Source organism: Lutjanus erythropterus, chromosome 17 (genome assembly GCF_056507025.1).
Source record: "Lutjanus erythropterus isolate fLutEry1 chromosome 17, fLutEry1.hap2, whole genome shotgun sequence".
NCBI lineage: Eukaryota > Metazoa > Chordata > Actinopteri > Lutjaniformes > Lutjanidae > Lutjanus > Lutjanus erythropterus.
The window spans coordinates 25438270-25464327 of record NC_139333.1 but is presented as its reverse complement, the minus strand read 5'-3'; the positions used below and the strand labels follow the sequence as shown (position 1 = coordinate 25464327).

At 39.8% G+C, this 26058-nt stretch overlaps 1 protein-coding gene across 1 annotated transcript in view; it reads right to left on the bottom strand.

Moving 5' to 3' along the window:
• Positions 1–26058, bottom strand: part of sema4gb (sema domain, immunoglobulin domain (Ig), transmembrane domain (TM) and short cytoplasmic domain, (semaphorin) 4Gb) — a 52797-nt gene that overhangs the window by 9487 nt on the left and 17252 nt on the right. The window contains exons 3-9 of the mRNA XM_084741285.1: positions 15747–15895; positions 15293–15355; positions 14867–14965; positions 14682–14775; positions 11758–11871; positions 11248–11402; positions 3967–4142 (exon numbers count right to left, since the gene is read on the bottom strand). Coding sequence (XP_084597411.1) covers positions 3967–4142; positions 11248–11402; positions 11758–11871; positions 14682–14775; positions 14867–14965; positions 15293–15355; positions 15747–15895 — 850 coding nt within the window. The remainder of the gene's footprint in view (positions 1–3966; positions 4143–11247; positions 11403–11757; positions 11872–14681; positions 14776–14866; positions 14966–15292; positions 15356–15746; positions 15896–26058) is intronic.

The following is a 26058-nucleotide window of genomic DNA, read 5'->3' as shown; positions in this document are numbered from 1 at the left end:
ATTGTCTGAAAACTGTGGGTGTTAAAGAGGTAAGGTTTTGGCTTTAATCCTCATATTTCTATGGAGGCCCTGAGAGGCAAGTTAGAAAAAAAACTTACGATTTTCTTCTAAATAGTTTTTTCTCCTGTGTTTAGGACGTTTTTTTTTTTTTTTTTTTTTTTTTTTTTTGCAAAGATCATTTTCTAAGTTTTACTCATCTGTGAAAACAGCTGGGAAAAAGAGTTGGGAGATGAAGAAGTTTTATAATATTACTTTCATGGCTTTCTTTTGGCTAGAAATGTATTTAAATCAGTACTAATCTGTCATTAGCATTAAAATACATTTCAAACCAAGAAAAAAGGAAATAACATGAATATTAAAGCTTACTAACACAAAATATATACTGTTTATAGTGCAAGGAGAAATTAAAGGTTTTATTAATAACATTTTTATATAAAAGAAGTTTGGGCATAAAAAATACTTTGGTACGTTAAGGGAAAAAAATTACTTGTGTAGATTTAGGGGGAAAAAAAATCATAGTTTATGGTTAAAACAGGCCCTGTCAGCAACAGCCCAGTAGGATGTGACTAGGCAGAGCAGTTTTGAGGAAAAAAATGCTTCCCTCACATTTAAATTTAGTTATTTAGACTTTTTTTTCTTAGTGGTCTTTCTTTTCTTCTGTGTTTTCACCTGCCATTTTTTTTTCACCTGTTCATAAGGCATAAACACAGGAGAGAAAACAACTTACATCACACTTCACAATTTTTGAACATTTTCTCACTTGCCTCTCGGGGCTCCCGTCCATTTCCCTCTTGGATCTTATCAATTTGTCTTGAACGAACATGTGAGAAGGCGTCACTGACAGCTGTGTGATTTTCCCTCTTTATCTCCAGCAGCTTTATCTCCTAGCACTCGCTCCAGAAGGAAATATTTGTTTTGCACATTTTTTAACACCACACTCACAGCACCGAAAGACCCACTCCCCGTGAGTCATAAATAAAGCAGCCCCATTTGTGGTTTTGCTAGAGCACCTGTGAAAGGAGGAGTTTTGTCCAACAACATGACAACAGCTCGAGCAGGGAGCTGGAAACCAGGTGACCCTTAATCTTCAGCCCTAAAGGTGAGATTAGTAATGTCTGCGTCACATTCTTAGGCCCATTGTGTAGAGCCCACCTCGGCCTTCAGAGGCATTCAGGTGAGAGAAATGAGATTGAAGTGAAACCAGAATCTGTCTTCACAACTGGTGAGCAGTATGGCTCAGGGGCTTACTCATTCTTGCACGCTTGACTCTAACACATGGTGATGACTTCTACTCACACAGGTGGAAGTTTTTTTTTTAAAAGAATGAAGCATGAAGAAAGATAAGACGAGGCAAAAAGAGAAAAGAAACTACATCTGCTGCAGCGAATGAGGAGATCGAGTGTAGCAGTAAGGAAAAAAAGGAGGAAAAAGCAGGAGAGAAATAGATAGTGTTACTGTCCCGTTCCAATGATATCCTCTCCATCAGAATCTAAACACCCTTGGGACAGTTTTATGCAGCATGACTCTGCATATCAGCATAAACACACACTCACACTGCTGCCAGATATTCCACTGGCAGCCATCGTCCTCTGACACTGTCACGTCTGCTCCGACTGCAGCCTGGCTCGTGCTGTTTTGATAACAACTCACTGAGGATTTGAACTAATTATTTTTTTTGTTTTACGATTATAGTTTAAACTGTAAAATGTCAGAATATAGAGAAAAGGATTTCCCAGAGTGTGAGGTGATTTCTGCAAATGGATTTTTCGTCAGCGGTCCAAAAACCCAAAGATATTCGATGCACGGTGACATGAATCAGAAAAAAAAGCATCAAATCCCCAAAGAGGAGAAGGTGGAACCAGATAATCTTAAACATTTTGCTTAATTTAATTGGTTAAATGTTAGAGCTGTTGTGGAATTTTCTGTCCTATGTGTAATTAATTTATAGAATAATCATTTCAGCACTAAAGTCAATTACTTTATTTAACCTCTAAAACAAGGGCACCAAATGTATGGCCTGCAGGCTAGAATCGGCCTGCCAAAGTGTCCAAAGCGGCCCACTGGATGACTTTGCAAAGTGTAAATGCAGCCCAGTGAACAAGGAGTACATGGTGTTTTTAAACTGATTCCCCTATGAAATTATTACAGCAAGAGGTGTTTACTTCTGAGAAATAACACTGTCACATTAAGAACAGCACATTCCTCTTGTTGAAGGACACTGTCACTTTAAGAGCAGCGCTGGTTCATACTGCGCGAGAATACTGAGTGCTTGTTAAGACGCTAGGGGACATGGAAGTAGCTGTACTGGGGAAAAAAAAAGGAGCGACTGCTGAGGTGTGTATTTTTGTTTATGTTCGGGAAAATACCCCATAAACAATGACAAAACACAGAAATAGTTACAAAACACAGAAATAGTTACCAGCGCCAGTAGATGAGAGTGCAATGAAGTTGTCAGACTACAGGTGATGAGTGATTATTTTTTGTCCTTGCCAACTGCAGTAGAATATTGTATAGTATAGTTGTGTGGCTTAACAAATGTATTGTGTTTTCCTTTACTTAGAGAAGCCACTACTGTTGTCTAGCATTGTCTAATACTGTCTAGTACTATCTAGTACTGTCGAGTGTTGTCTAGTTCCGTCTAGTGCTGTCTAGTGTTATTTAGTGCTGTCTAGTACTGTTTAGTGTTGTCTAGTACTGTCTAGTATTGTATAATGCTGTCTAGTACTGTCTAGTGCTGTTTAGTACTGTCTAGAATTGTATAATGCTGTCTAGTACTGTCTAGTATTGTATAATGCTGTCTAGTACTATCTAGTGTTGTATAATGCTGTCTAGTACTGTCTAGTGCTGTCTAGTACTGTCTAGTATTGTATAATGCTGTCTAGTACTGTCTAGTGTTGTCTAGTGTTGTCTAGTACTGTCTAGTACTGTTTAGTGTTGTCTAGGACTGTCTACTACTGTTTAGTACTCTCTAGTATTGTCTAATGTTGTCTATAACTGTCTAGTATTGTCTATTGTCCAGTACTGCCTAGTGTTGTCTATTACTGTCTATTACAGATGTACAGTACTATAATCTGAGAAAAATACATATTGATTTAGGATATTGAACACTGTGCAAAATATTGTCTATTAGCAGCTCTAGTACAAAACAATCAGTCTCCAATCTTAAAACAATATTGGTGAAACCCTGTTGCTAAGGCACTGCCAAAAATATTTTATTTTATTTATTTATTTTAGACATTACTATACAGAACTGGAAATATATGCAATATCATGTATGAGGAAAATAATTTCTAGATCTGGGCTTGTATGGGCTTGTTTTCATGGTCAGTTAGTTCCAGAAAATCTTGCTGCTATAGCATATAATGGTATTTTACACCATAGTGTGCCTCCAACTTGAGGAAAGACCCCTTGATGTCTCAGCACCACAATGCCCCCATGCATCAAGCTGAAAAGAAATGGTTCTCACAGGAAGAGCTGAACAGAACTCCAACCTCAACCCCAGCAACTTTAGAATGAATTGAAAAACAGACCATGAGCCAGAACTTACAACTAGAATATACCAAATTTAGTAAATTTTGAGCAAAATGTTTTGTTTAGCTTAGTTTTGCACATAAAGATTGATCAAAATGACTTGCAGTAGCATTAGAGGAAACATTGAAGCGATTCAGATGTACGTGTTTATTAATGTATCTGTAATCTGATTACATCTTTTTTATCTGTAACAGTAAAGTCCAGTCTGCAATGGGACTTTCAGATTTATTTGATTGTATTTTCATAGCAGGCAACTGGCACTCAAGCTTGGTACGTGCCACATTTAGTTTGCCCGAGGTATGTTTTCACTAGTATTCTGTATTCAAGATCAGACATTTTAGGGAACATAATCATAAAAAAACATTTTTTGAGTGGAAGGCATCATTAAAGGGAAAGAGGGCCATAATAAAAGCAGACCTTGCTGTTGTCTCTTACCATTCTAGTCCAAAGACACCGTAGAAAATGCTGCTTTGAGCATCTCGGCCCTGCAGGACAAACACGCTGCGCAGGATATTGAGGTGCAGCTCATATTCTGGGACTGAACACACCATCCTGGCCTTGAGGAAGGTGGTCCACTTCCTCTGCAGGGTCCTCTGGCCGCCCCAGTCGTTCTGCACACAGAGGAGACAACGAATGGATGGATGATTAAATAAAGACCCCTGAGCTGATATATTTTGTCATATACACTTACACACACTCATACTCGATGTCCGCTAATCTGTGATTGTAATCAAATCATGATAACTATACACAATAAGAGAGGAGATGATGGAGTGAAGAGTCTCATGAAAGTGGAGCTGAATGCTAGTGTTCCAGCTCCGAGTGCCTACTTTAGCACATTTGCTCTAATTGCATTTCAGTAGCACTGGGAGGCGAGGCTGCAAGAAATCTCTCCCTAAAAGAGTAATTTAGCACACCTCATTTAGAAGAGAGAAAAAAAGAGACAAAGACTCCTTCTCTCTTTGTTTGTCGGAATCACAGCGCTTCATCTTTCCTCGTTTATGTCTTTCGCAGACATCTGTCGTTCGTCAAAACGCTCCCTCTGCCTCGGCAGCCCACACTATAAAGGCAAAGCAGCTTAAATCGACACATAACACATAAGTATTGAAAATAAAAGTGCCTGCATTAGGAACACTTCCATCAATAACATCAAATACATTTTTGGTATGAGAGGAAGAGACAGAGAGGGAATGTACTGCAGACAAATGCATCCACTCTTAGGGCTCATTCTTTTCACAGAACAAAACCTCTAGAGAGTTGGTGTTGGCAGAGAGGTTAGTAAAGCTGAGTTAGGATGGATGCCTCTGAGAAAATAACAGAATCATCTCTTATAGAGACAGATACCAGTGGCCATATTAGAGAAACTTCCTAGCTTGGAGATCCTACCTTAACTGTTCGGTAACCATTATAATTAGGGTTAGGACCTCATTTAAGAAAAAAGACATTAAAGATGACAGTTCCCAAGTCACTGTTTCTATCCTAACTTAAGTCAGGATAGGAATATTGACTTTGTAATTATTGTTTTTTTATAACTGAAAAACTACAACACTGAGAAAAATAAAAACACCATGGGCACTTAACTTGATGAGTTAGAGGTTTTGATAACATCTGTAGAGAAATCCAATGTTCTTTTTGGCAAATATACAACAATGTGAACTCTGAAGATAAAAGAAAGACAGTGGGCTAAGATTGCAGGCACAGTCTCAGTCATATTCATCGTATAAAACCAATAAAAGAGCAGCCACATGGATTAGGTAGTTAGCTAACACTACTGTTAGCCACTCATTAGTTAACACTATTGTCAGCCAGGTAGCGCGTTAGCTGCTACAAGAAAAGTAAAATGACAGCTAAATGGTTATCTTAAAGTTAGGAAAGTTTATGATTTTGTAAGGTTAGGATGTTAGGTGTAATACACAGTTATGTGTGTTAAACAAACATCCTAACTAAAATATAAACTCTTCTAACTGTAAGATAACCATAAATCTGTCCTAACATTCACTTTTCCACCTCTAAGAGTAACTAACTCACTAAAAGCAGCTAATAGTAGTTAATGGTCATGTTAGCTTACAGTAGGTAACAGTACTGTGTGCTAGCAGGAGCTAACAGTAGTGTTCGCAAACAGTAGTGTTAGCTTAAGTGTTTACTCTGTATGTCTGCTTTTTTATTGCTTTTCCACAGTTACTGCTATATCTTTCTTATATCTGCCAAGTTAGCATTGTTGTAATTTTCCCCAAAATGACCATCTGGACACCAAAAATATCTGTCTATTATGAAAAACATATGTCTTTAAGTCAAGTGCCCATGCTTTTTTGTATGTTTCAATGTATTTTTCAGAATGTTTCAATGACAAAAACCAGATGCTTAGCTTGGCGAGGTGACAAAAGTAGTGGTGGTTGCTAGCAACATCTATAAAGGTTGATAAACCATGTTTGATTGAGTATTTAGTATCAACCAGAGATAAAATAGGATGGAGTAAGATGAGAGAGAATATCAACTGAAATACCAACTTGGGAAAAATCCTATCTTTGACTCTTCCTATGTTAATTTAAGACTTAATATAGGAGGTTTCTGTAACATGACCCCAGGTTATTAAAATGAACAGAGCTAAAGGGATGCACTGATGGATTACAATCTCTGTCAATCAAGGCGCCATGCGGGTCATCGGGCTGTCATGACGTAAATCTCAGAAAATAAGAGTCCAGAATGCAAGCGTAGTACCATAAAGATACGCCTGTGGGGAAATTAACTCAGGATGATGTGATGGAAAGTGTGCTGCTGTTTGAGCCAGGAGTGAGGTTGGTTTCTAAAGATATAGCAGCAAAAATTGTGCAGACTTTCTGTCTTTGCTGGGTATATTAAAATAATAGCAGAATGGCACTGATTTCTGCACCTTGTCTTCCTGAAAAGACCTTGTTTCCATGTAATTTACACCCTTCTCTGTGAAAATAGGTCATGATTGCTGAGGAGGTAGCAGCGGCCTGGATGGGAAGTGACAAACAGAAGAGGACAACTAGTTAGGCAGCTCAAAAATGGCAAGTCCTCAGTGGTTTTCAGGCCAGAGGCTACTGCCAGGGACTTCGCTATATCTGCAGATCTGCCTCCAACCAGCGTCTGGCTGCCACGGGGCTGAGCAGGGGACCAGCTCGACATCTGCATGTGCTGCTGTGGCCTAGTTCAGACTGAGTTATTACACTCTCGACTGCTCTGACAACTCCACAGCGCTGATGAAGAGAGGCGAGGTGAGCAGTCCAGACCTTATTTCCAGAAATGACTTATTTTGGATGCAGAGAGAATCATGAGGAGATGAGCCGTTTGAGCACATGGGATTAAAAAAAAGTTCAAGAAGGATGAAATGTTCACATTTGTGAGCATGTGAAATGATGCACATGGAGGTATCACAATCAAATGTGTCTATATACTATTGAAAAAATAACTACTTTTACTCAAAGTTGTCTGTATGCAAACGAGCAGACAAGCTAATTACATCTGCAAAAAAAATAAATAAATAAATAAAAACAAGCCCGTTTCAGACATCCACCTTGTTACATAAATCAGACTGATGGCAATTTAACTTTTGTCTCATGTCTGAACAAGCGCCAGAGAGACTTTTACTTAAATGTCACGACGGGAATCTTGCAAGGTCGGGCCTATTAACATTTTCAACACGGCACAGTCTGAACCGAATGCTGTCAGATGAGCATAAGGGCTGCAGCAGCACAAGGTGAAACAAGCACAGAGGAAATAAACACCTTATTAAGAGCTTTGTAATAAATGTAATTCACAATTATCATCTCAAAGTTTAATAAGTTCAATACACCCAGAGAACCATGACATAACATGAGAATGAGCTCATTTTAAAGGACCAGTGTGTAATAATTACAGGAATTTATGTACATAAATGAGATATATTATATATAAGTATGTTATTTATTATTATCAATCAACATAAACTCATAATCTATATGTTCCCGTTACTTTAGAAATAGCCATTTATAGTTACATACTGTCGGGTCGACTTACGGAGATCATCATCCTGCGCCGTCTACGGCAGCGCAGAGCGGACAAACTGCACTAACAGTGACTCTTGGGAAGCCCATGGCGACCTTACGTAGACGCCGCAGCGTAAACACGGAAGTAGACAGGGAAGATAGACGCGGGTGATTGCTGGCAGACCATTTAGCGTTGTGAACCTTGACTGGCACAGTTTTGACAAATGGATGATCATACATACACTGTACCAGAACAAAAAGCAGCGGACAGTGAATCCCCGTCATCCAAGAAGTGGAGACGCGAAGAAAGTAAACGCAAGCATGACAGGAAACAGCAAAAACACGAATCAACATCGGCATGGAAATCGTTTTCATAGTATCATGTTTTGCTGTGTTTTAGGAATCTTCTCTAGAAACACTTTGGCCATGGACAGCAGATGAAAAACAGACATTTCATAAACTTACAAACAAGCGAACTCGCAGGCAAGGCAAGCATGAGAAACACTACTTCGCATAATCTGTGGGATGCATGTCAAAGAAGTAAACCCAGAAGCTAAAAACGTTTTTTGCTGGACCACCACTTCCTAATTGGATGCAAAACGATGCGAGCGAAAGGACAAATGATGTTTTTAGTTAGTTTTTGGCTCTTATTTTAGTGAGGTATCACGCACCTGCTTCAACTCCAACCTATTTTATACGGTCAAAACCGACACTGATGTCCTTGACGTTTCAGTTTGCCCTCATCAAAGCAGTTCGTAGGGAAGACAACAGACTGGAGCACATTTTATCTGATCTACAGCAGCCAATGGACGAGGTTTGGAAGGAAAAGAGGGAGCTGTTGTGACTTACAAGTAGGTAGTAGGTAAACAAGTCTGCCTTGATCAAATTACATTAGTTATGAATAAATAACTTAGAGACTTAACTCACTCATCTGCAGAGAGAGAATACACAAGCTGCAGTGCTGCGACAGGGCTCCATTATATCCAGACACTTTTTCATGCTGTGTCTGCTCGAGTTCGCTTGCATCGCTTCCAGTTAGGAAGCGGTCTAAGAGCCAGCCAAACCATCTTTGCGCCTAGTTTTCTGTTCTTAATGCATCCAAGCTCCAGAGAGTTTCATGTTCTCCAACTTGCTTGGAAGGGGAGGGTGAGACGAGTTGCAGTCGGTAGGTTTGCTGCTAGATGCCACTAAATCCTCCACTCTGGTCCTTTAAGCTGTTGTTCACGTGTCAAATAAATGAATATGCAGTAAAATGCTTACATGTCCCAAGTCTTAGAGACTTAATGAAACAGGCAGCAGAATGTCTTACCTAATATCAACCCCTCCAGGACGCTGCAATGTTGCAATCACAACAATTAAGGCAAATTCAATCACTCCTTGTGTATTTTGCAAAACCTTGCAATTTTGTCCAGTCACTACAAGAAATTTGACCATCATCAGCATATTTTGTTCAAATTTCTGTAATGTTGATCCATTTTCATAAGGATACTTGGATCCCTGAAGCAAGTTGCTTTTGATTTTTAATGACTTTTAATGAATTATATATAAACAAAATCACAGTTTTTTTCACTTTCACCTGCAAAAACATTGCAACGTGCATCATCTTTTGTTTAAAAAACAACAGCAGAAAAGCTGAAAACTTTGAAATAAATTTTAAAATCCATCAGTGATGTAACCTGTGTGAGAACAGTAAACTTTCTTGTTATTGCTTTTCAACTCACGGCTGATTTCCAGCAGTGATACCTCTTCCTCTCTCACACCAGGTGCTGAATATCGCACAAGCACGGAATAATGAACATCCATGTAAAAATACAGCCACATCTGAATGACAAAAAGCCATCGCTTAAGGGGAGAGATGAATCCAGAAATATTACTTATTCCACAGCTCAACAGGGGCTGTACACTGTGGAGAAACAGCTCCTGGTAGACCTCACAAAACAAGAAATTAAGTAATAAATCTTTCGAAAAACATTTAGCTTTCTTTGTCCTCAGTAATTTGTTGTGACATTTCACGCCCGCAGTTTGCATTGATTGGTTTGGACAACTTAACTCACTGTGATTGGATGTTCCTAAGTGGTTAATCAATATGTAGCTCTCTTATTCATTTCTTTTTTTCCCTCAGATCTTTTCACACTCCCACAAAAGCTGACACACGTCTGCACGGTGTGAAATTATTTCTGAACATCATTCAGTCTTTTTTGATGCCATAGAGACACTGCAGCAGGAATTCAACACCAAACCACAATGGTGATTACAGTATCATACACGGCTATAAGAAACGACGGGGAGGAAGAGAAGAGAGGAGGAGAGACCTCTAGGAATGGTTGCTGGGCACGCTGTCTAGACCGAAGATGCTGATCGCAAGTGAAATGAGGTGAGAGGGGAAAAACAGGAGGAGGAGGAGGAGTGGAAGAGGGCGACATGGCAATAAAGAGAGGGAGAAGGTTTGCAATTGGAGGTGGTGGTTGGTGGATTTGTAGTTTGCCTGGCAACAGCGGCACAGAAAGAACCACCAGTAGTGAAGAAACCAAGATTAGAGACGTCCAACTGCTGGTTCATTCAGCGCCGTAATGACCGTACGCAAGAGGAGGACGACAGCTGAGAGAGAACAGAAAGACGCCCGAAATCCATTTACACTTCACTCTGTATCACTCTGTGACGTAAAAGATTTAATAATCCCGCCATTCTTGCAACTTTGCTCCTGCTTCATTTCAACCCTTTTCTTTCGATGACCTTGCAGGCACTAACTTTCCAAACCCAGTGAAATCATTAAAGGAATAGTTCGGATTATTTGAGGTGGGGTTGTATGAGGTACATGAGATGGCAGTCAGCATGCCCCCAGTTTGAAGAAGCAGAAAGGAGTATCAGCGCAAAAGCTAAGCCATGGACAGGGTCAGGAGCTAAAAAGGATTAATGCTTTATTTTCCCATCAGACCAGAAAACCGGCGTTGTATAAGTCAAATAGCGTTCTCTCCAACCCAACCAAACTCCATAGGCAAAACCAGTCATTTTACCTCACAGAACACAGGAGTTGCTGGTCTACTGCTGCATGAACTGGTTAATTTGTTTTGATTATTGTGTGACTCTGGTGCTTTAAAAGGATAATTCAGATTCACTGAAGTCACTAAATAACACAAACAAACTCGAGGCAGCAGTGAAACAGCAACCCCTGTGTTCTGCAAAGTAAAATGACTGATTTTACCTATGGAGTTTGGTGGGTGTGGAGTAGGCCTGTCCCCGACATGCACCTTTTATATCATCCACAGCAGTCTTTTTATAGGAATGTCCTCAAAAAGGGCAGGGTTTGGAAGGAAAAAAGGGAACTCTTGGAAGTAACAAGTAAGTTAACTTTCCTCCTAACTATAACTAACTCAAGTGCGCCAATGCAACATCTCTCATATTATATGAGGACAGTTTTGCTTGCATCATTTTCCCATGATGGCAAAAGTAACATGAGCTGATATTGATTGTTTTAGGTGATTTTTTTAGGTTTTTAAGTGGCTAAAATATGTTTTGTTGCTGACTTGGAGCACAGCTGTTCATTCCTAAGCTTCTGTGCTGGCGTCTCTCTCTGGTTTTCCAAACTAGGGGCGCGCCGACCGCCATCTGCTGCAGGTAATGCAATGACTGTCGATAAGTAACTCATACAACCCCATTTCAAATACTCCTAACAATCACTTTAACATGATTATGGTCAACAGTATGTGGGTTAGTTGCTCTCTCTGACCTTGCAGACTCGGGCCACCCTGGACACCTTGGTCTGGCTCGGGTAGGCAATCTGCTCCTGGCTTCTCTCCGTGAAGAAGAAGTAAATCTTGTCATCGTCACCGATAGAGCTGTTGATGCTCTCCTTCAGCAGCACAGAGCCCACAAAATCTGCCTCTGCACACACACATACACACACACACACACACAAGTCCAAACACAGACCTATTAGCAGCCAGGGAAGTGTCTCCTTGGAAACTAAAGATGGAGCTTTTAAGTATGATTGAATTGCCACAACTAAGCCAGTTAGAGCTGCAGTGCAGTGCAATTTTTGATGTGATTTTCATTGTACAGGTCAATCAGATTTTGTAGAATCAGCAAAACATCGGATGAGATAAAACAATGCAAAACGGCTACAAGGTTTAGTCCATTTTGTTGTTTACTGTATGTGAAATTACCATATATAATCTGGTGTTATGTACTTGGGGATTATCTCCCTTCCTCTACCTGTGTTGTCATGTGTTGTATTTACCCAGAAGCCAGCGGGTGGGGGCCTCTTCTGTCCTGAGCGTGGGGAAGGGGAAGTTTCTGCGCACGTCTGGAGAGCTGCGAAACTCGTACTGAGAGGCCGTGAACATCTCACCGTCTGATTGACAGATTGCACAACTGTGTTAATGGAGGATTCATGAAGACAGAAAGAAATGTTGACACCAGAGTTGAATCAGATGTAAACGAAAGCAGTTGGCGCACTGCAGGGTAGGCGGGCAGACTGTGACCTGCCACCCAGTGTGGTTATATTTGTAAACAGTTATTAATTAGATGTAGATCCCAGTATGCTTAAGTATGCTTTGAAGTTACTACACTGTAAAAAATCCAGGAACAAAAATCCACAGTCCTCCTTGCAAAAATACATTCTTAAGTTTAGTCTTCAGCAGTCTGAGTTATACAAACTGAGTATCTTCCTCCTGGCAGTTGTGTGTGGGTTTACTGTTGGTGTTTCATCCCAGTAATTAAAAGTAATTGACTTTATTTATACAGTAGCTTTTGAAAATAAAGTACGAAAGGTTTCACAAGGAGAAAAAAAGGGTTCAACTAGGGATGATAGCAATTAATCGATTAATCGGTCGTTAATGTTACCAATGATTACAATGTGCAACCCTAATTTCAACACTACCAATGAAATAAACTCAGGCAACTGAAAGCTCAGAGGATGAAACTGAATAAAATACACCGGGAAAGATAAAATTAACAAGTGAAATAACATAAAACAGATGAAAAAATATTAACAAAACTTATTTAAATTATTAAAAGGGCATTTTTAAAAGAAAATTCTAATATGTCCATGAATCAGATAGTCCTGTTAGTCTCAGTAACAAGCCAACATGGAAACACTGTGGAAGCCCGAAGAGGGATTTTGATACTAAAAACATTGTAACTTTGACAGATTCACACTTGATTTATTTGACGTGGACTGCTGAAGCCTCATACCAAATTCAGCTGAGCTGTGGAATATATTTTTATATGCAATGAGGACTGTTGACTGTGGATTCTTCTTCTCCCCTCCCACCGAGCTGCATCCAGCTGATCTGGCTGGGTGATGAAAGACGCCGTGTGCACATTATTGATCATCTCCATCTTCAGTGCCTACAAGAGTGTTTCTGTCATAAAACATATTTTTTTGAAGGAGCTACCGGCTGCATTCAGTGCCCCATTTTTACAGTGGTGCTAGAAAGGTATACACTGGAGAGACTTTTTTTTTTAACCATTTTAGCCATTTTTTGCTAGTATTTGTTTCTAGTCCAGATTGAACTGTCTCAACAACTTCTGAATGGATTGCAATGACATTTGGTTCAGAGTTTCATGTCCTCCTCGAGGTGAATTGTAAAATGTTCGTCGACCCTCTGACTTTTTCATTTAATGCCATCATACGGTCAAAACTTTTGATATTTATGACCAAATATCCCATCAGCCTCAGCTGTACTTTGTGTTCAGTGCCAATTAGCAAATGTTAGAATGCTGACCCTAACCCTAACCCTAAACTCAGAACATTATCTGCAGGCCACATGAAACTTTTCAGTGTATAAGCTTCACTTCAAGCTGCACATCCATGTTGTTTATGTTGTTCTGGACATTGCCAACAAAATATTAGCCCTCAGTTCATCATAGGACACTTCAGAAAGGGTGACCAGCAGTAGACGTGTCCTACACAGAACACTTCTGATCATTCCATTATTAGAGATTTGGCCATTATTAGGACCTTATATCATTAGTGTCTGACCCACGACAGCCTGATCAATGTCTCATGTGGCCCCTGGTGAAAAATAAACCCCTGCTCTAATGTAAGCTCACTGGTTACACGTGTACAGCTTTTTAAACTATTTCACTGATCTTTTTTATTCTGCACTGTCACTGTTTACTGCCTCAAATGCCTTATTTATAATAGATTTAGTAGATAGAGGATTATTTATTTATTCATCTTGTTTCAATTTGGTCTTTTTTTTTTCTTGAATGTGTTGTTTTCTTATCTTTTTTAGCTGGTCTGTTATTGCTGCAGTCTCTCAGAGTTACCAAACATGTTGTTGTATGACTACAATGACAAATAATGTGTCTAATGTTGTATGTCTAAAGCAAGGACAGCTGCCCTTGACTCAGCCGCTCTGGATAAACCATGACCTGGATGACTGAGTACTTTCACAGACAGTTGGCATGAGATGTTAGCATTTAGCTGAAAGCCTGCTATGTACTAAGTGCAGCCTCACAAAGCAGCTACAGATTCTTAGTCGTGTTTGTAATGTTGACCGTATTGTAACGTTTTCCGATTTCCCAACGTTAAAATAGAAATAATTAATTAGTTAAACTCAATTAAAAATAAAGTAAGGGAGACCAGGGACAGTAACACTTTTTGTCTCACCACCTATAACTTATTACAAATTGCAAGGTTTCCAACTTTATTCGGTTTTATTTTTGTTACTCATGTCCAGCCTTTCCCCATGGCCTATGATTATTTTCTGTGATGCTCCTAGGTGGAAATTAGTTATTATCAATGCATGTTTATAATCTTATAAAAATGCATTTAACTGTTTCTCACTGATGGTTATTATCGTACAGAAAAATGCTGCTGTGAACGCATGCAATCATTACAGTTTACTGCATTTGATGGCATCCATATAGGTAAATATATAAATAAATTTACATTTTGGTGTTATTTCATTCATTTTGGTGTTATTTCATTGATGAAGATAAACTGAGAACATGGTCTGAGAGATAATAGTTAAAATGATCGTTCTAGTAGATATTCTGGCACCTCTAGAATTAAATACAGTGACTAAATCTCACTGTACATTGTACGGGAGCTTTAGTCTCTGCTTCTTCCAGGAGAGACATTCTTTCCATGCCTACATGCTGCTTTGACTCCACCAACACACTGTATGTGCAGAAGATTAAATGCAAACATACCTACGAGGAGGCCGGTGTATCCCTTTGCTGGGTCATAAGGACACCTGTCTCTGCCCTCCTCAAAGCCTGAGGAGAAGCTGAACCGCTCTGCATCCTTACAGAGAGAAAAGAGACGTCACCCACTGAATCACTTTAAATGTAGTTTAGTCATAACAGTGCTCAGATGAAATCGCATGGGCTCTTACTATGTAAGCACAAAGAGGTTTGAAGGCGTTTGTCCCACACACGTACAGGTGAGTCTCATTGTATCGCTGCAGGAGGCGGATGTGATTGTAACACTCTGTCTGCAGAGAATGAATGAGAGAAAAACAGGTTATTTGTGGCTCCACAATGCATGACGTGCAAGAGCTATTTTATGCAAATATTTAATGAATGAGTGTGATTGTCTTTAAACGATTAGTTTCTCGGGGTCTCAGGAAAAGTGGATTAAGAAGCAACTGAAAGGATTATCCACTTTGTTTTTGTCGGCATCAATCAGCACATCACAAAGCAGAAATGTTTCATGTTTAACGTTCTCCAGTTATAACTCAACAAATAAATAGACGTTTGAGCTCTTCTCAAAAGAAAAATTGTCTGAGTAATAACAAGAGAGTAGGGCTGCAGACGTGTACCTGATTGTCTCTGCCTTTGTTTAGACACTGCTTCTTCTGTTCAGGGGAAGCATCCCAATCAATCTGCAAACAATGGGAGGGAAATGACTCAGTTCACTCAATAAATTGTGATGGGAAAACAGATAAACATGAAGAATTATGAGCAGAAAAGGGGGGAAAAAAGAAGTGTGCATATGATAAGCAGGATGAGAGAAAAGAGCAGGACAGCACACTTAATTTTCTGGCTGCGTCACTGAGTTGTGACGCTCTTTAGTAACCCTTGAATAAACGCCTGGTGCATTTAATCCGATATCCATAAAATTGGAGGAACACAATGGGATTTGCTCAATCTGCTTAAGGCTATTATTAGTTTGTCCTCCTTTAACAGTTGGGAAATGGGAGAAAACTTTCCGTTTCTTTGTTAACAGGGGCAATTACGTGCTGATCTGTGTCTTGGCGGGGTCTCAACACTCACTGTGAGGTTCGTAGGGGTGGAGATGTCGGAGGTGTTGAGGGCGTACACGGCTCCTCTTCCTCCGACGTACAGCAGCCCCGCCTCCTCCTCCAGCAGCAGGGTGCTGTAGTTCTGTGAGGAGCCGGTGAAACGAGCGCTGCCCAACAGACCTGCAAATACACGACACACATTACTCTTCTGAGCTTCTCGTCTGGGGTTTTCATGGTTTAGGCGATGTGACCTGTGTCAACAGTTTGGGGACGGCCCTTCCTGTTTCAACATGACTTTTCCACCTTGCACAACAACTGTGACAGCTTTAAACTGTTTGGAACCCTGTAACATCTCATCATTTTTGTACTGTGCAACTGCAGGAAATGATACAAATCATTGATTGTCGTTTTCACTGACTTTCCAGAAAACTGACTATATCATGATAGACACCACAGTTTATGGAGGATCTGGCATTTTTAGACCTTGAGTCATTTTAGAGGCAGAGCTTCTGAGTAGGGCTGCAAGATTTGAAAAAAAAAAAAAAAAGTCATTAGCAAGCAATTATTTTGACTGAAATTGCAACTGCAATATGTGATACCATTAGTGGAAATGATCAGCTTTGCATAACAATTTTCATGTTCACTGAATAAAAATTGCAATGGTGTAATATTTATTGAGGTCTGTAACAAACAAACATGTTTTCTTTTATAGGCCAGATCATCTCTGCAGCAGCGATTTGGTTCTGCTTCTGCGATTTGGATACTGCACTTGGCCATCCTGCGATTTTACTGTGATTGCAATGAATTGTGCAGCCCTACTTCTGAGTGTGAAAAGTGAAACCAGTGCAGAACCTCCTGCATTCTTTCTAAGAGCCACCAGGGAGCGACTCCAATGGTTACAAAAAGAAGTCAGATTGTATGTACTCTTATAGCAAAATGGCCCTACTTCTCAGCTGATTTATGACCTCTGTAGCCAGTTTCTTAATGAGTTTATGGGTTCAATCACTAGTTTCAAGTTTTATTTAAGACAGCGTGGTAGGGTAGGGTAGGGTATGTTTAGAGCAAGGCTATCGTGTGATTGACAAGTCATTCTCAGCGAGTTCGACCAGTGCAACACAACTGTCAAACTACGTAGTGTTGATCAAATAAGGATCACGATTCTGTTACTACAACTTGATAGATTTTTGGCTTTTTGGCCTTAATTACATAGAGACGTCCAAAAAGTTGACAGGAAAAGGGGCAGAGAGAGAGAGAGGACGACATGCAGCACAGGGCTGCCGGCTGGATCCAAACCAGGGCTGCACAGAGGACTGGTAGCCTCCACCAAGTGAGCGATCTACAGTGTTCTCAGAAACATATTTTAGTCTACGGTTTGGTTGCAGTAGACCAAGATGGCTCACGCAAACTGTCCTTTTACTCACAATAATCTTTATTTAAGATCGGTTTCGGTCAAGCCAGACTGGTAAAACTAGGACCAGGTTTTACAACTGTACCTGGTTAACATCTAAGGATCAAAATGTTGTATCTCGATTAAAGTTTATTGCAATTAAAAATAAGTGAGTTCTCTCTTCTTGAGCTAAGGATCTACAACATTATGCAATAGTTTTGGTATTCGTACAAACACTCCCACAATAATACCCTAACTCCTATCCTGTTTGGTCTAAAAGCTTCTATCTTGACTTCACACCCACTGGAGAATCTACACTTTCCAAACATGCTTAGCGTGACTGTATGAGGGGTGAGTCTGGGAGATGGGGCGTCGCCGGAGTGATTGCTGAGAGGACTGTTGAGAATGTGGGGATGGGGGCACAGGGGAGGCGAAATTTTAGGGCATTCAGCAGGAATCGTGCCCCAGTAATGCCAAATCGCATCAGCAGCGCTGCCACAGCATCATCACACGCTGCGCTTGAGTGTGTGTGTGTGTTTAAATCTGTGTAAATGTGTGTGTGTGAATGAGGATGACGGAGGAGGGAGGTTCATACAGTAAGTGGGCCAAATTATCAGGATTATCTCTGTCACCAAATATGTGTTACTAAAGTAAAAGTGGATCTTTTGTCCTTGGTGCAGACAAACTGATTATTTATCCATCGCAACATAATTGGCCGGGTGCACTAAACTAAATATTTGAACACACCCCGGTGCAGCACCTCAGAAATGGGGGCAGGTTGCTCTGCTGCTGTGAGGCAATATAAAAGGAGGGCATTGTTTTTTTCTTTTTTTTTTTCTTTTTTTCTGTGAAGATCTCCTGCAGAAGTAGGTTTGCTCCAAAAGTTAGACGCGAGAGGCGATTAAGGTCTGATTAAATAAAAGAAGAAGAAAGGCACACATGCAGAAAGAACAGCTGTCATTGCAGAGCAACAGAATAAGAGAAGGTATCGACAGTGTTTCACTGAGGAATATGAGTCAGCAGAGAGCAGATGGGCTTATTAATCGCCACACGTCCTCTCTGCCTCCCTCTCCTTCTTTTCCTTCTGTTGTGAACTGATGGTCCCAGCTCTCTGTAACAAGACAACCTATATTTGTCCTCCACCGATCGATTCACTGTGGTGTGCGGGCCGGCACGCTTGTCGCTGTCAATCTGTTCTCCTGTTTACTTCATTGTATGTCTGTCGGAGCGAGAAGGGTCCGGTGGAGCCGGGAGAGCCGGGGGATTATAATGTGACTGCTGCAGCTAATATAGATGATTAGCTGGCACTGAAAGCTGAAGTATGTTATTTTAGGCTCCACGGTTCATAAATTTCACTTAACGTACTAAAGGTCAGTGGCAATAGGCCATAAAATCATACACATATTTAAAAATTACACGGTTAACATCAATTAAGGTAGAGCGAATATGAAATTTAATGTTTGACAGATTGAATGCTGTTGAATAAAGCACACATTAACAAGAATCTGACAAAGCATTCAGGTCCAAATTTTGGTACTCGACAGTTCATTAGTAGGTACTGTTATGGCACACTGTCTCCCTATTGGCTGTCCCGCATGGCTGTCAGAGTAGAGGGCGGGCTTACCTAGTCACACAGTGAGTGTTAGTCTGAAAGAAGCACGCCAAAGTAATTAAGTTTAATAGTTAATTAAACTTGAGTGACCTTTCACTTTGCTGTTAACATTCAGTTAATGTTTATATGCTTTATAAACCATCTAGTAAGCAACTGCAAAGCTTTATAAACATCAGTTGCGACTTTGTAATGGCCATCCAAATGATGTTTATAGATGCACGACACGGTATTTATTAACTATTTACAAAGTTCAATAAAGATCAGTTGCATTTTTGCATGCGCAGGACACGGCGGCCAAGTTAGCAATAATAAATATGAAGTCTTGGGGTGGACTTTCAAAGTAAAAGCACCAAAACTTTGGGAGAAGATCATTTTAGGTTAAATAAGTTAAGTCTCACACATAACACAACATACTACATAGGTTATGAATGTAAGTACATAAGGTCATCAGTTACAACTTTATAATAGCATCCAAATAATGTTGAACTAATTATTAACCATTAACAAAGTGTTACAAATTTGCTTTTGCTGTATAATTATTTCTTGAAAGTTTACCAATTAGGGTATCATCAATCATCAAATTAAGGTCCAGGTTAAAAAATATCTAAATTGCCCTTTAAAGGATCCTCCAGAAATAAACAGCGGAATCCCGGTTTATGCAAAACAAAGACACAAGTAGACAATCATGCACATTCTTCACGTTGACTCATCTTTAATGTCTCAACAACAGTATTACTAAAACTTCTCTGCTATTATTCGCACTGATGATAAAGAGGCTGACAGCGAGTCTCCCAGCGGGGGTTTGATCTTGCGTAATAAAACACGATGAAAACTGTTCAGAGTTTCCCCAGCATCACATGGGAGGTGTCGTCCTCCCCACATGACGGGTCGTCTCGCTCGTCTAACTGTCACATGGACACGCTGGGTGATGACAGCAGCTCCGTGGACTCGAGCAGAGATTGAGTCAGACCGCAGCGTCTCTTTCTGCCCACCTTCCTTCCTCCCTGCCAGCCTTTTTTTTTTCTTTCTTTCTTTCTGGTTTTATCACTGACAGCCAGACAACCACAGGGATCCTCTCACCGGTCAATAATTAGGTTATTACCATGCTGCTTCTGTCAAGTCTGTCAGAATGATTATATGCATGACAGCTGGGAGGAATATCGCTCCTGGAAGAGGAAACCCTCCACAAAACTTACAAAACATCAACTCTTCACTTTTTTTTAAGAGCAGTGACATTTAATAAATACACTTTCAGCATCATCAAAACATTCATTTTGGGCCATTATAGTGCAAATATTGACTCTAAGACTCTTGATCTCACTTTGCAAATAAATTGATTTATGTTTCTAAAAGGTGACATGCTGACATGTTTTTCATCTTCAGTAAACTAATGCAGAGGGTTTGGAGGCCAGTAGCAACGAGTTTTACAGGAAATGTTGGTGGCACCAACATATCAAATTAGACAAAAAATAGAAACAACATGTTCTAGGGCTGCAGCTAACAATCAATTAATCAATCAATAATTCTTTTCAGATGTCAGAAAATTATGAAAAATGCCGATCAGTTTTTCCCAAAGCTTCAGATGACGTCCTCAAATGTCAAAGATATTCAGGTCACTGTCATAGAAGAGTAAAGAAATCCCCCCCAAAAATTCACATTTAAGAAGAAGAATTTGGGCTTTTTTTTCTTTAAAAACTACTCTAACCAACAAATCGGTTATCAAAACAGTTCATAAACAATTAATAACTGATTAAACATTCCAATATTCTTTATTTGACAGTAAAAAACACTTTACCGTAAGACGTAACAAGCAGTCCTTCGTATCGAATTAGACAAAAACTAGAAATATTTTTAATTATACAGTAAACATAAACAGCCGTAGTTTGTATCAAATTAAGAAATAGTTTTTATTAGACACTAAGCACAGTTATACCCCAATTAGTCACTATAGTCTTTAATTATGCTGTAATTATAAGTCACATATAACTGCATATATTGTCATATTAATTAGAACTTAGAGGGTAATTAGGGACACATTATAGACAAACAGTTCTGAAAAGTGAGTCCTGTTGTTTCCCCACTGTTAGACCTTCATTACACCTTAATTAGGCTTCATTAGACAGTAATTAGGGACATATTACAAAAGGACTGTACTATAAACTGAAGTGTGTTATTTCCCACTGTTAGACCTTCATTAGACTTTATTAGGGAGTAATTAGAGTTTAATTAAAAAAAAAATATATGTAATTTTTAGTTGCAAACAATGATTTGTCTTACTATGACAGGAACAACCACATGAATGACAGCCAGTCATCCTGGCCTCACGGTAATAACAATCAATCACTCAATCAGATCAAGAAAGCTGAAAAATTCAGTGCTGACAGGATTGTAATGGTTCTGTGGGTATGACCATCTGGATTAGAGCTCCACTGTGTTGAATCTCTGTGTGATTACAGCATTTAAAGGATAATTACAGTTTATTACAGCCTGGTGATCGGAGCAGACAGGTTGTAAATAAGGCAGCAGTTCAGGCTTATTTTAACTGCCTGGAGGTAAAACACCTGCTGACTTTACTCATGTTTTTTTTTTCATTACTCATTACAAGTAAAAGTGCTGGTCTTAGAAAAATACTTAAGTAAAAGTATAAAGTACTGGTCTTAAAAACTACTCAGAGTATTAGTTACTTCTGCCCCACCATTTCAAAATACCTAAATAGGTGGGAATTACCAAGTAATATAAATTTCTTAGACATTTCCACCAGATTACCCCCAAATTTCATGGTAAATTGTGTTATAATCAGCAGGTACCCTTTTCATGTAGTGTGTTGTAATTTAACATATTAGTTTAGTATTAGTTACTTCTGTCCCTGGTTGTTTGGTTTTAAAGGTTGAACGTTTTGTCCACAACCCAAAGATATTCAGTTTACTGCCAAAAAGGAATAAAGAAACCAGAAAATATTCACATTTAAGAAGCTGAAATCAGACAAATGTAACTTTTTTGCTTCCTGTATTAGTTTTTTTCCTCCAGCCTTTTTTGATTACTGATTTAGTCTCATCTGTCTCTGCTTCCTGTGTATTTAGTCTGTGTGTTTCCCAGTTGCCAGTTTGTCTTCATTAGTTCGTCAGGAGTTCCCATCATTACTCGAGTGTTTCTCTCTGTGTTTTTTGGACTTGGCTTATCTGGTTCTGACCTGTTTCTGCCTGACGATACCATAAGCCAATTTGTATATTGACTTTTAGTATTAAATCATTTGAACTGCCTGCGTTGGGGATTGAATTTTTGTGTTCCTGCCACCCGGCTTGACATGTTTTGACAACTCCACCACCACCAGCATCTAGACACAGAGGATCCTGTTCTCCCATCTTCATGTTGGACTACACTCACTGAGGAAGACTTTCTGTACAATATATACACTTCGCTCTCACCTCTGAGTTTAAAACCTGCATCGTCTGACTTCTTTTTAGCCTCATTTCTCACAGTTGTTTAAGCAGGGAACATGAGGAACAGCGCCTAAATGCAGCAAACTGAATGCAGAGCTCCAAGATTCATTTGCAAAGTCAATGACAAAAAGGCTTAAGGGATGATGAGGCAGACATGGGTCAAAACCACAAAAACAGTCAAACCAAGGCAAACGGATTCAAGGAGCAGGCAGATAATCCAAAGCCCCAAAAATCAGGGAAGGTCGAGGTAAACAAGGCAATAATCCAAAACACTGAGAGAACAAATGCTCAGGAAAGGCTACGGTGTGAATATGAACTCTCAGTGACATAACGGAGACATACACACTGCTGTATACACACTAGAAACTAACAGCAACCACAAAGGCGGCAAATGTGATATTTAATAGGAATCCTGGCTTGTTTGGAGGATTGAGTATTTGATGTAAAGTTCTCCCACATATTTATTTGCCTGTATTTTTTATTATTTATCTTATAATTGTGTATGTATTATTATTTTATTTTTAACTTGATTTGTATTAGCAGTGGATGAGGGTTTGATGGGAGGGAGCCAAAGGGAGTAAATATCATAATATGGAGGAACAATCTTTTCCATTTACGTTGTATTTCTATAGTCTGGTACACCTCCTACTGTTCCTTTCAATAAAATATTATGGATAAAAAAAACGAAACAATGGCCAAAAGTATGAAAATTAGAAGAACAAAGAAAAAGAACATTAGAAGACAAAATTAAATCTCAAGATATTATTATAATAGGAAAAGGAGAAATAATTCAAGGTAATTTGTACTTTTGAATACTTAAGTATTTTTAAAAGCAAGTATTCTGATACTTTAATTTGAGTAAAATTTTGACTGCGTAACTCTCAGTTGTAGTTGAGTAATATTTGACCAGGAGTATCTATACTTTGACTCAAGTACTGGGGTTGAGTACTTTGTCCATCACTGTATAAATATATATATGAATATATGGGGTTTTATGTCTTCAGTTGTACAGGCACTGCAGAGGACTCACAGCTTCAGTACATGAGCCGAACGCTCTGCAGACTGAGCTACCAGGCCACCGTCCAGACTATCTTCAATTATTTAAATTTTCTTCATAGAGAAAACATGTGACCCCTGTTAGTCCATAAAAAACATTTGAAAAATTAAGCGAGCATGTGGGCCACATCTACCCCATCAGCTGCAGCTGGTCACATCATGTGGCCTGGTTCCTGAGCTCAATTTGGTTTTCAAATAGGAAGGTAAGAGCTGTAACCGGCTTGCAGATACAGTATGAATGCCTGTTTTCTGCCATTTGTGTTTTTTTAAGGTAATCTCAATGACAGTGTATGCATGTGAACCATGGAATATTACACTTGTTCCTGTGGCATGTACTTTTGTTTAAAAATAGTGCAGTCTTCGATGACTTCAGCTCCCTTGTTATCAGCGTCAAAGTTAAATTCTAACAGCTTGTTCACTGTTTTTACTTAAGCACAGACACATCGCAGGTCCAAAAAGACATATATGAAATTAAGAATGTAATTATATAAAAAGATTTAATTATTATTGGCTATTTATCTGAGGCAAGCTCAACAAACAGACAGGGCTGGCAGGAACCAGCGCCGCCCGTGCGTGTAGCGTAAACAGGCCGTAACGAGCTAACCTTTCCAAGAACTGTCACCGCCGCTTCCCACATGGCGACGATGAGCCAAAAAACTTACTCCAGATGAAAGTTACAGATGAGACTGTCGCTTATTATTTCTCATAGACAGTCAGCTTGAGATTTGAGTGAGCAATGAGCAGCTCCTCTGGCACAGCCAAAGGTCAGGACACGCTGCAGGAGGCATTCATCTGAAAGACGGGGCGGCTCTGGCAGGAGTCACGCAGCAGGGAAGTCACCCTCTCCAGCACACGCAGGTACACACACACATAAAAGGCATGCACGCGCAAAAACACGCACTGAATCTATACAAAGGACATGCATTGATGAGCAGCAAATATGAGGACGTGAAAGGGTGCAAAAGCATCTTCACAGTCATAAAAACATGAGAACGCTGCAAATTCCCCGAGATCACGTTTAAAGAACACAGTTACACAAACACAACAGCAGCCCAAGGCAATGTAAAGAGCCCGCTACTTGTGAGTCATCCAAGAGTGAGCAAAAGCCTCGGTTCCTATCATATAAAAATAGTGTGTGCATGATATAACAAGCACAGCGCTGATGAGAAGGACTACAGTGACGTACAACGTGTCCCTGTCCCCGGGGCGGCCGAGGCAGAGTGACCTTGGTCTTGGACCTGAAGTGTGTTTTGTTTTATGCGTGCAACATTGACTTGTTGGCACATTTTTAGCCACCTGACGCCCCCTCAACCTCCGGTGACGACACACCCAGATGCATGAAAGAGAAAAGCCGGTGCTCACTTCATGCTGAAAATCAATGGGCTGCAATCACAGCTGTGCTCTGAAACCAATCTCTGAGTTATATGTGAAGAAATTAGAAAATCTATTGGTCTTTTTAACCTGAATGCACACACACTAAACACTGCAATACACTGGGAGAGAGCAGAGCCTCTGCTTAGTGTAGAAATTACAAATAAACAACACACACGAAGCTTCTATAAGATCACCTTAATTCTAAGTGCATTTTCACAAAATTCCTCCAAATTATACAACAAAATAAGTCATTGGCTTAATACCATATAAGGCTGCACTTCCTGCTCTTTATGTCAGGAAGTGTTCATTCATAAAAATGGCATCAAAGAGAAAAAAGAAGAATTAATATTTTTTCTGTATAAGTTGCATATATTGTTTATAGTTTTTATTTTCTCATGGGTAAAAAGATTTTCTTTAGTCAAATCAGATTTGGCTGTCTCATATAAATGTTTTGTCCTTCTGTTTTTGTTTTTTTTTCCGGCGCAGTACGCGACACAAAATTCCTATGTGAGCCTCCATGAGTATGTTTTACCAGTTAGACTCACGTTTTAATGCATTTCTGTCGTCTGTGATGTGAAAATATTATTATAAAGTCAGCGGACCTGCGGAGTTTCTCTCTCCAGGATGCTGCAGCCGCTGTCCAGCATCACCTGAGCGCTCCTTTACACTGATCGTTGTCGGATGGAGGAAAGATGAACAAAGATTTAATAGTTTTTTGGTCTTTAAAATGATGGAAAATGTTGATCAGTGTTTCCCAAAGTCTGAGATGACGTCCGCAAATGTCTTCTTTTGCCCACAATCCAAATATATTCAGTTTACTGTCATAAAGGAATAAAGAAACCCTAAAATATTCACACACTCTCAGCCTGCTGGTTTCTATTTACTGTTGTCATCCTGTATGCACATGTGAGTGTGTGTGTGTGTTTGTGTGTGTGTGTGTGTGTGTGTGTGTGTGTGTGTGTTAACGCAGGCCTGTTTGTGTGAATGTACAGGGTACATCGTTCAATGAGGGGAAGAGGTCAAAACAACTGCCCCTCAGAAACATCTGTTAGGTTTTCCACTGGGTGCACACACACACACACACACATTCACACACACACACACTTCCCACTTATTTCACCCTTCATCTGTCTCCTGAAGAAGAGTGAAGACATCTCTGTCAGTGACTCAGACGTGTGTGTGTGTGTTGTGTGTTTGTGTCTCAGCGCTGAGCCGTCACAGGTGGCGCGTCCAGAATGTGTTCGCTCACACTCAGACATATTTGTAATCCTGCGTGTGGGGTCCAAGATGATCGTAAATCCACTGTATGTTTGTGCGTGCGTGCGTGCGTGTGTGTGTCTACCGCAGTCATCTGAGTGTGACTTCCTGCGTGAGTCACTCGTCACTACGCACACTCTACGAAGGCCATGTGACACACACACACAAACACACACACACACAAGCACGTGCTTACAAAAAGATTTGGGAACAAATG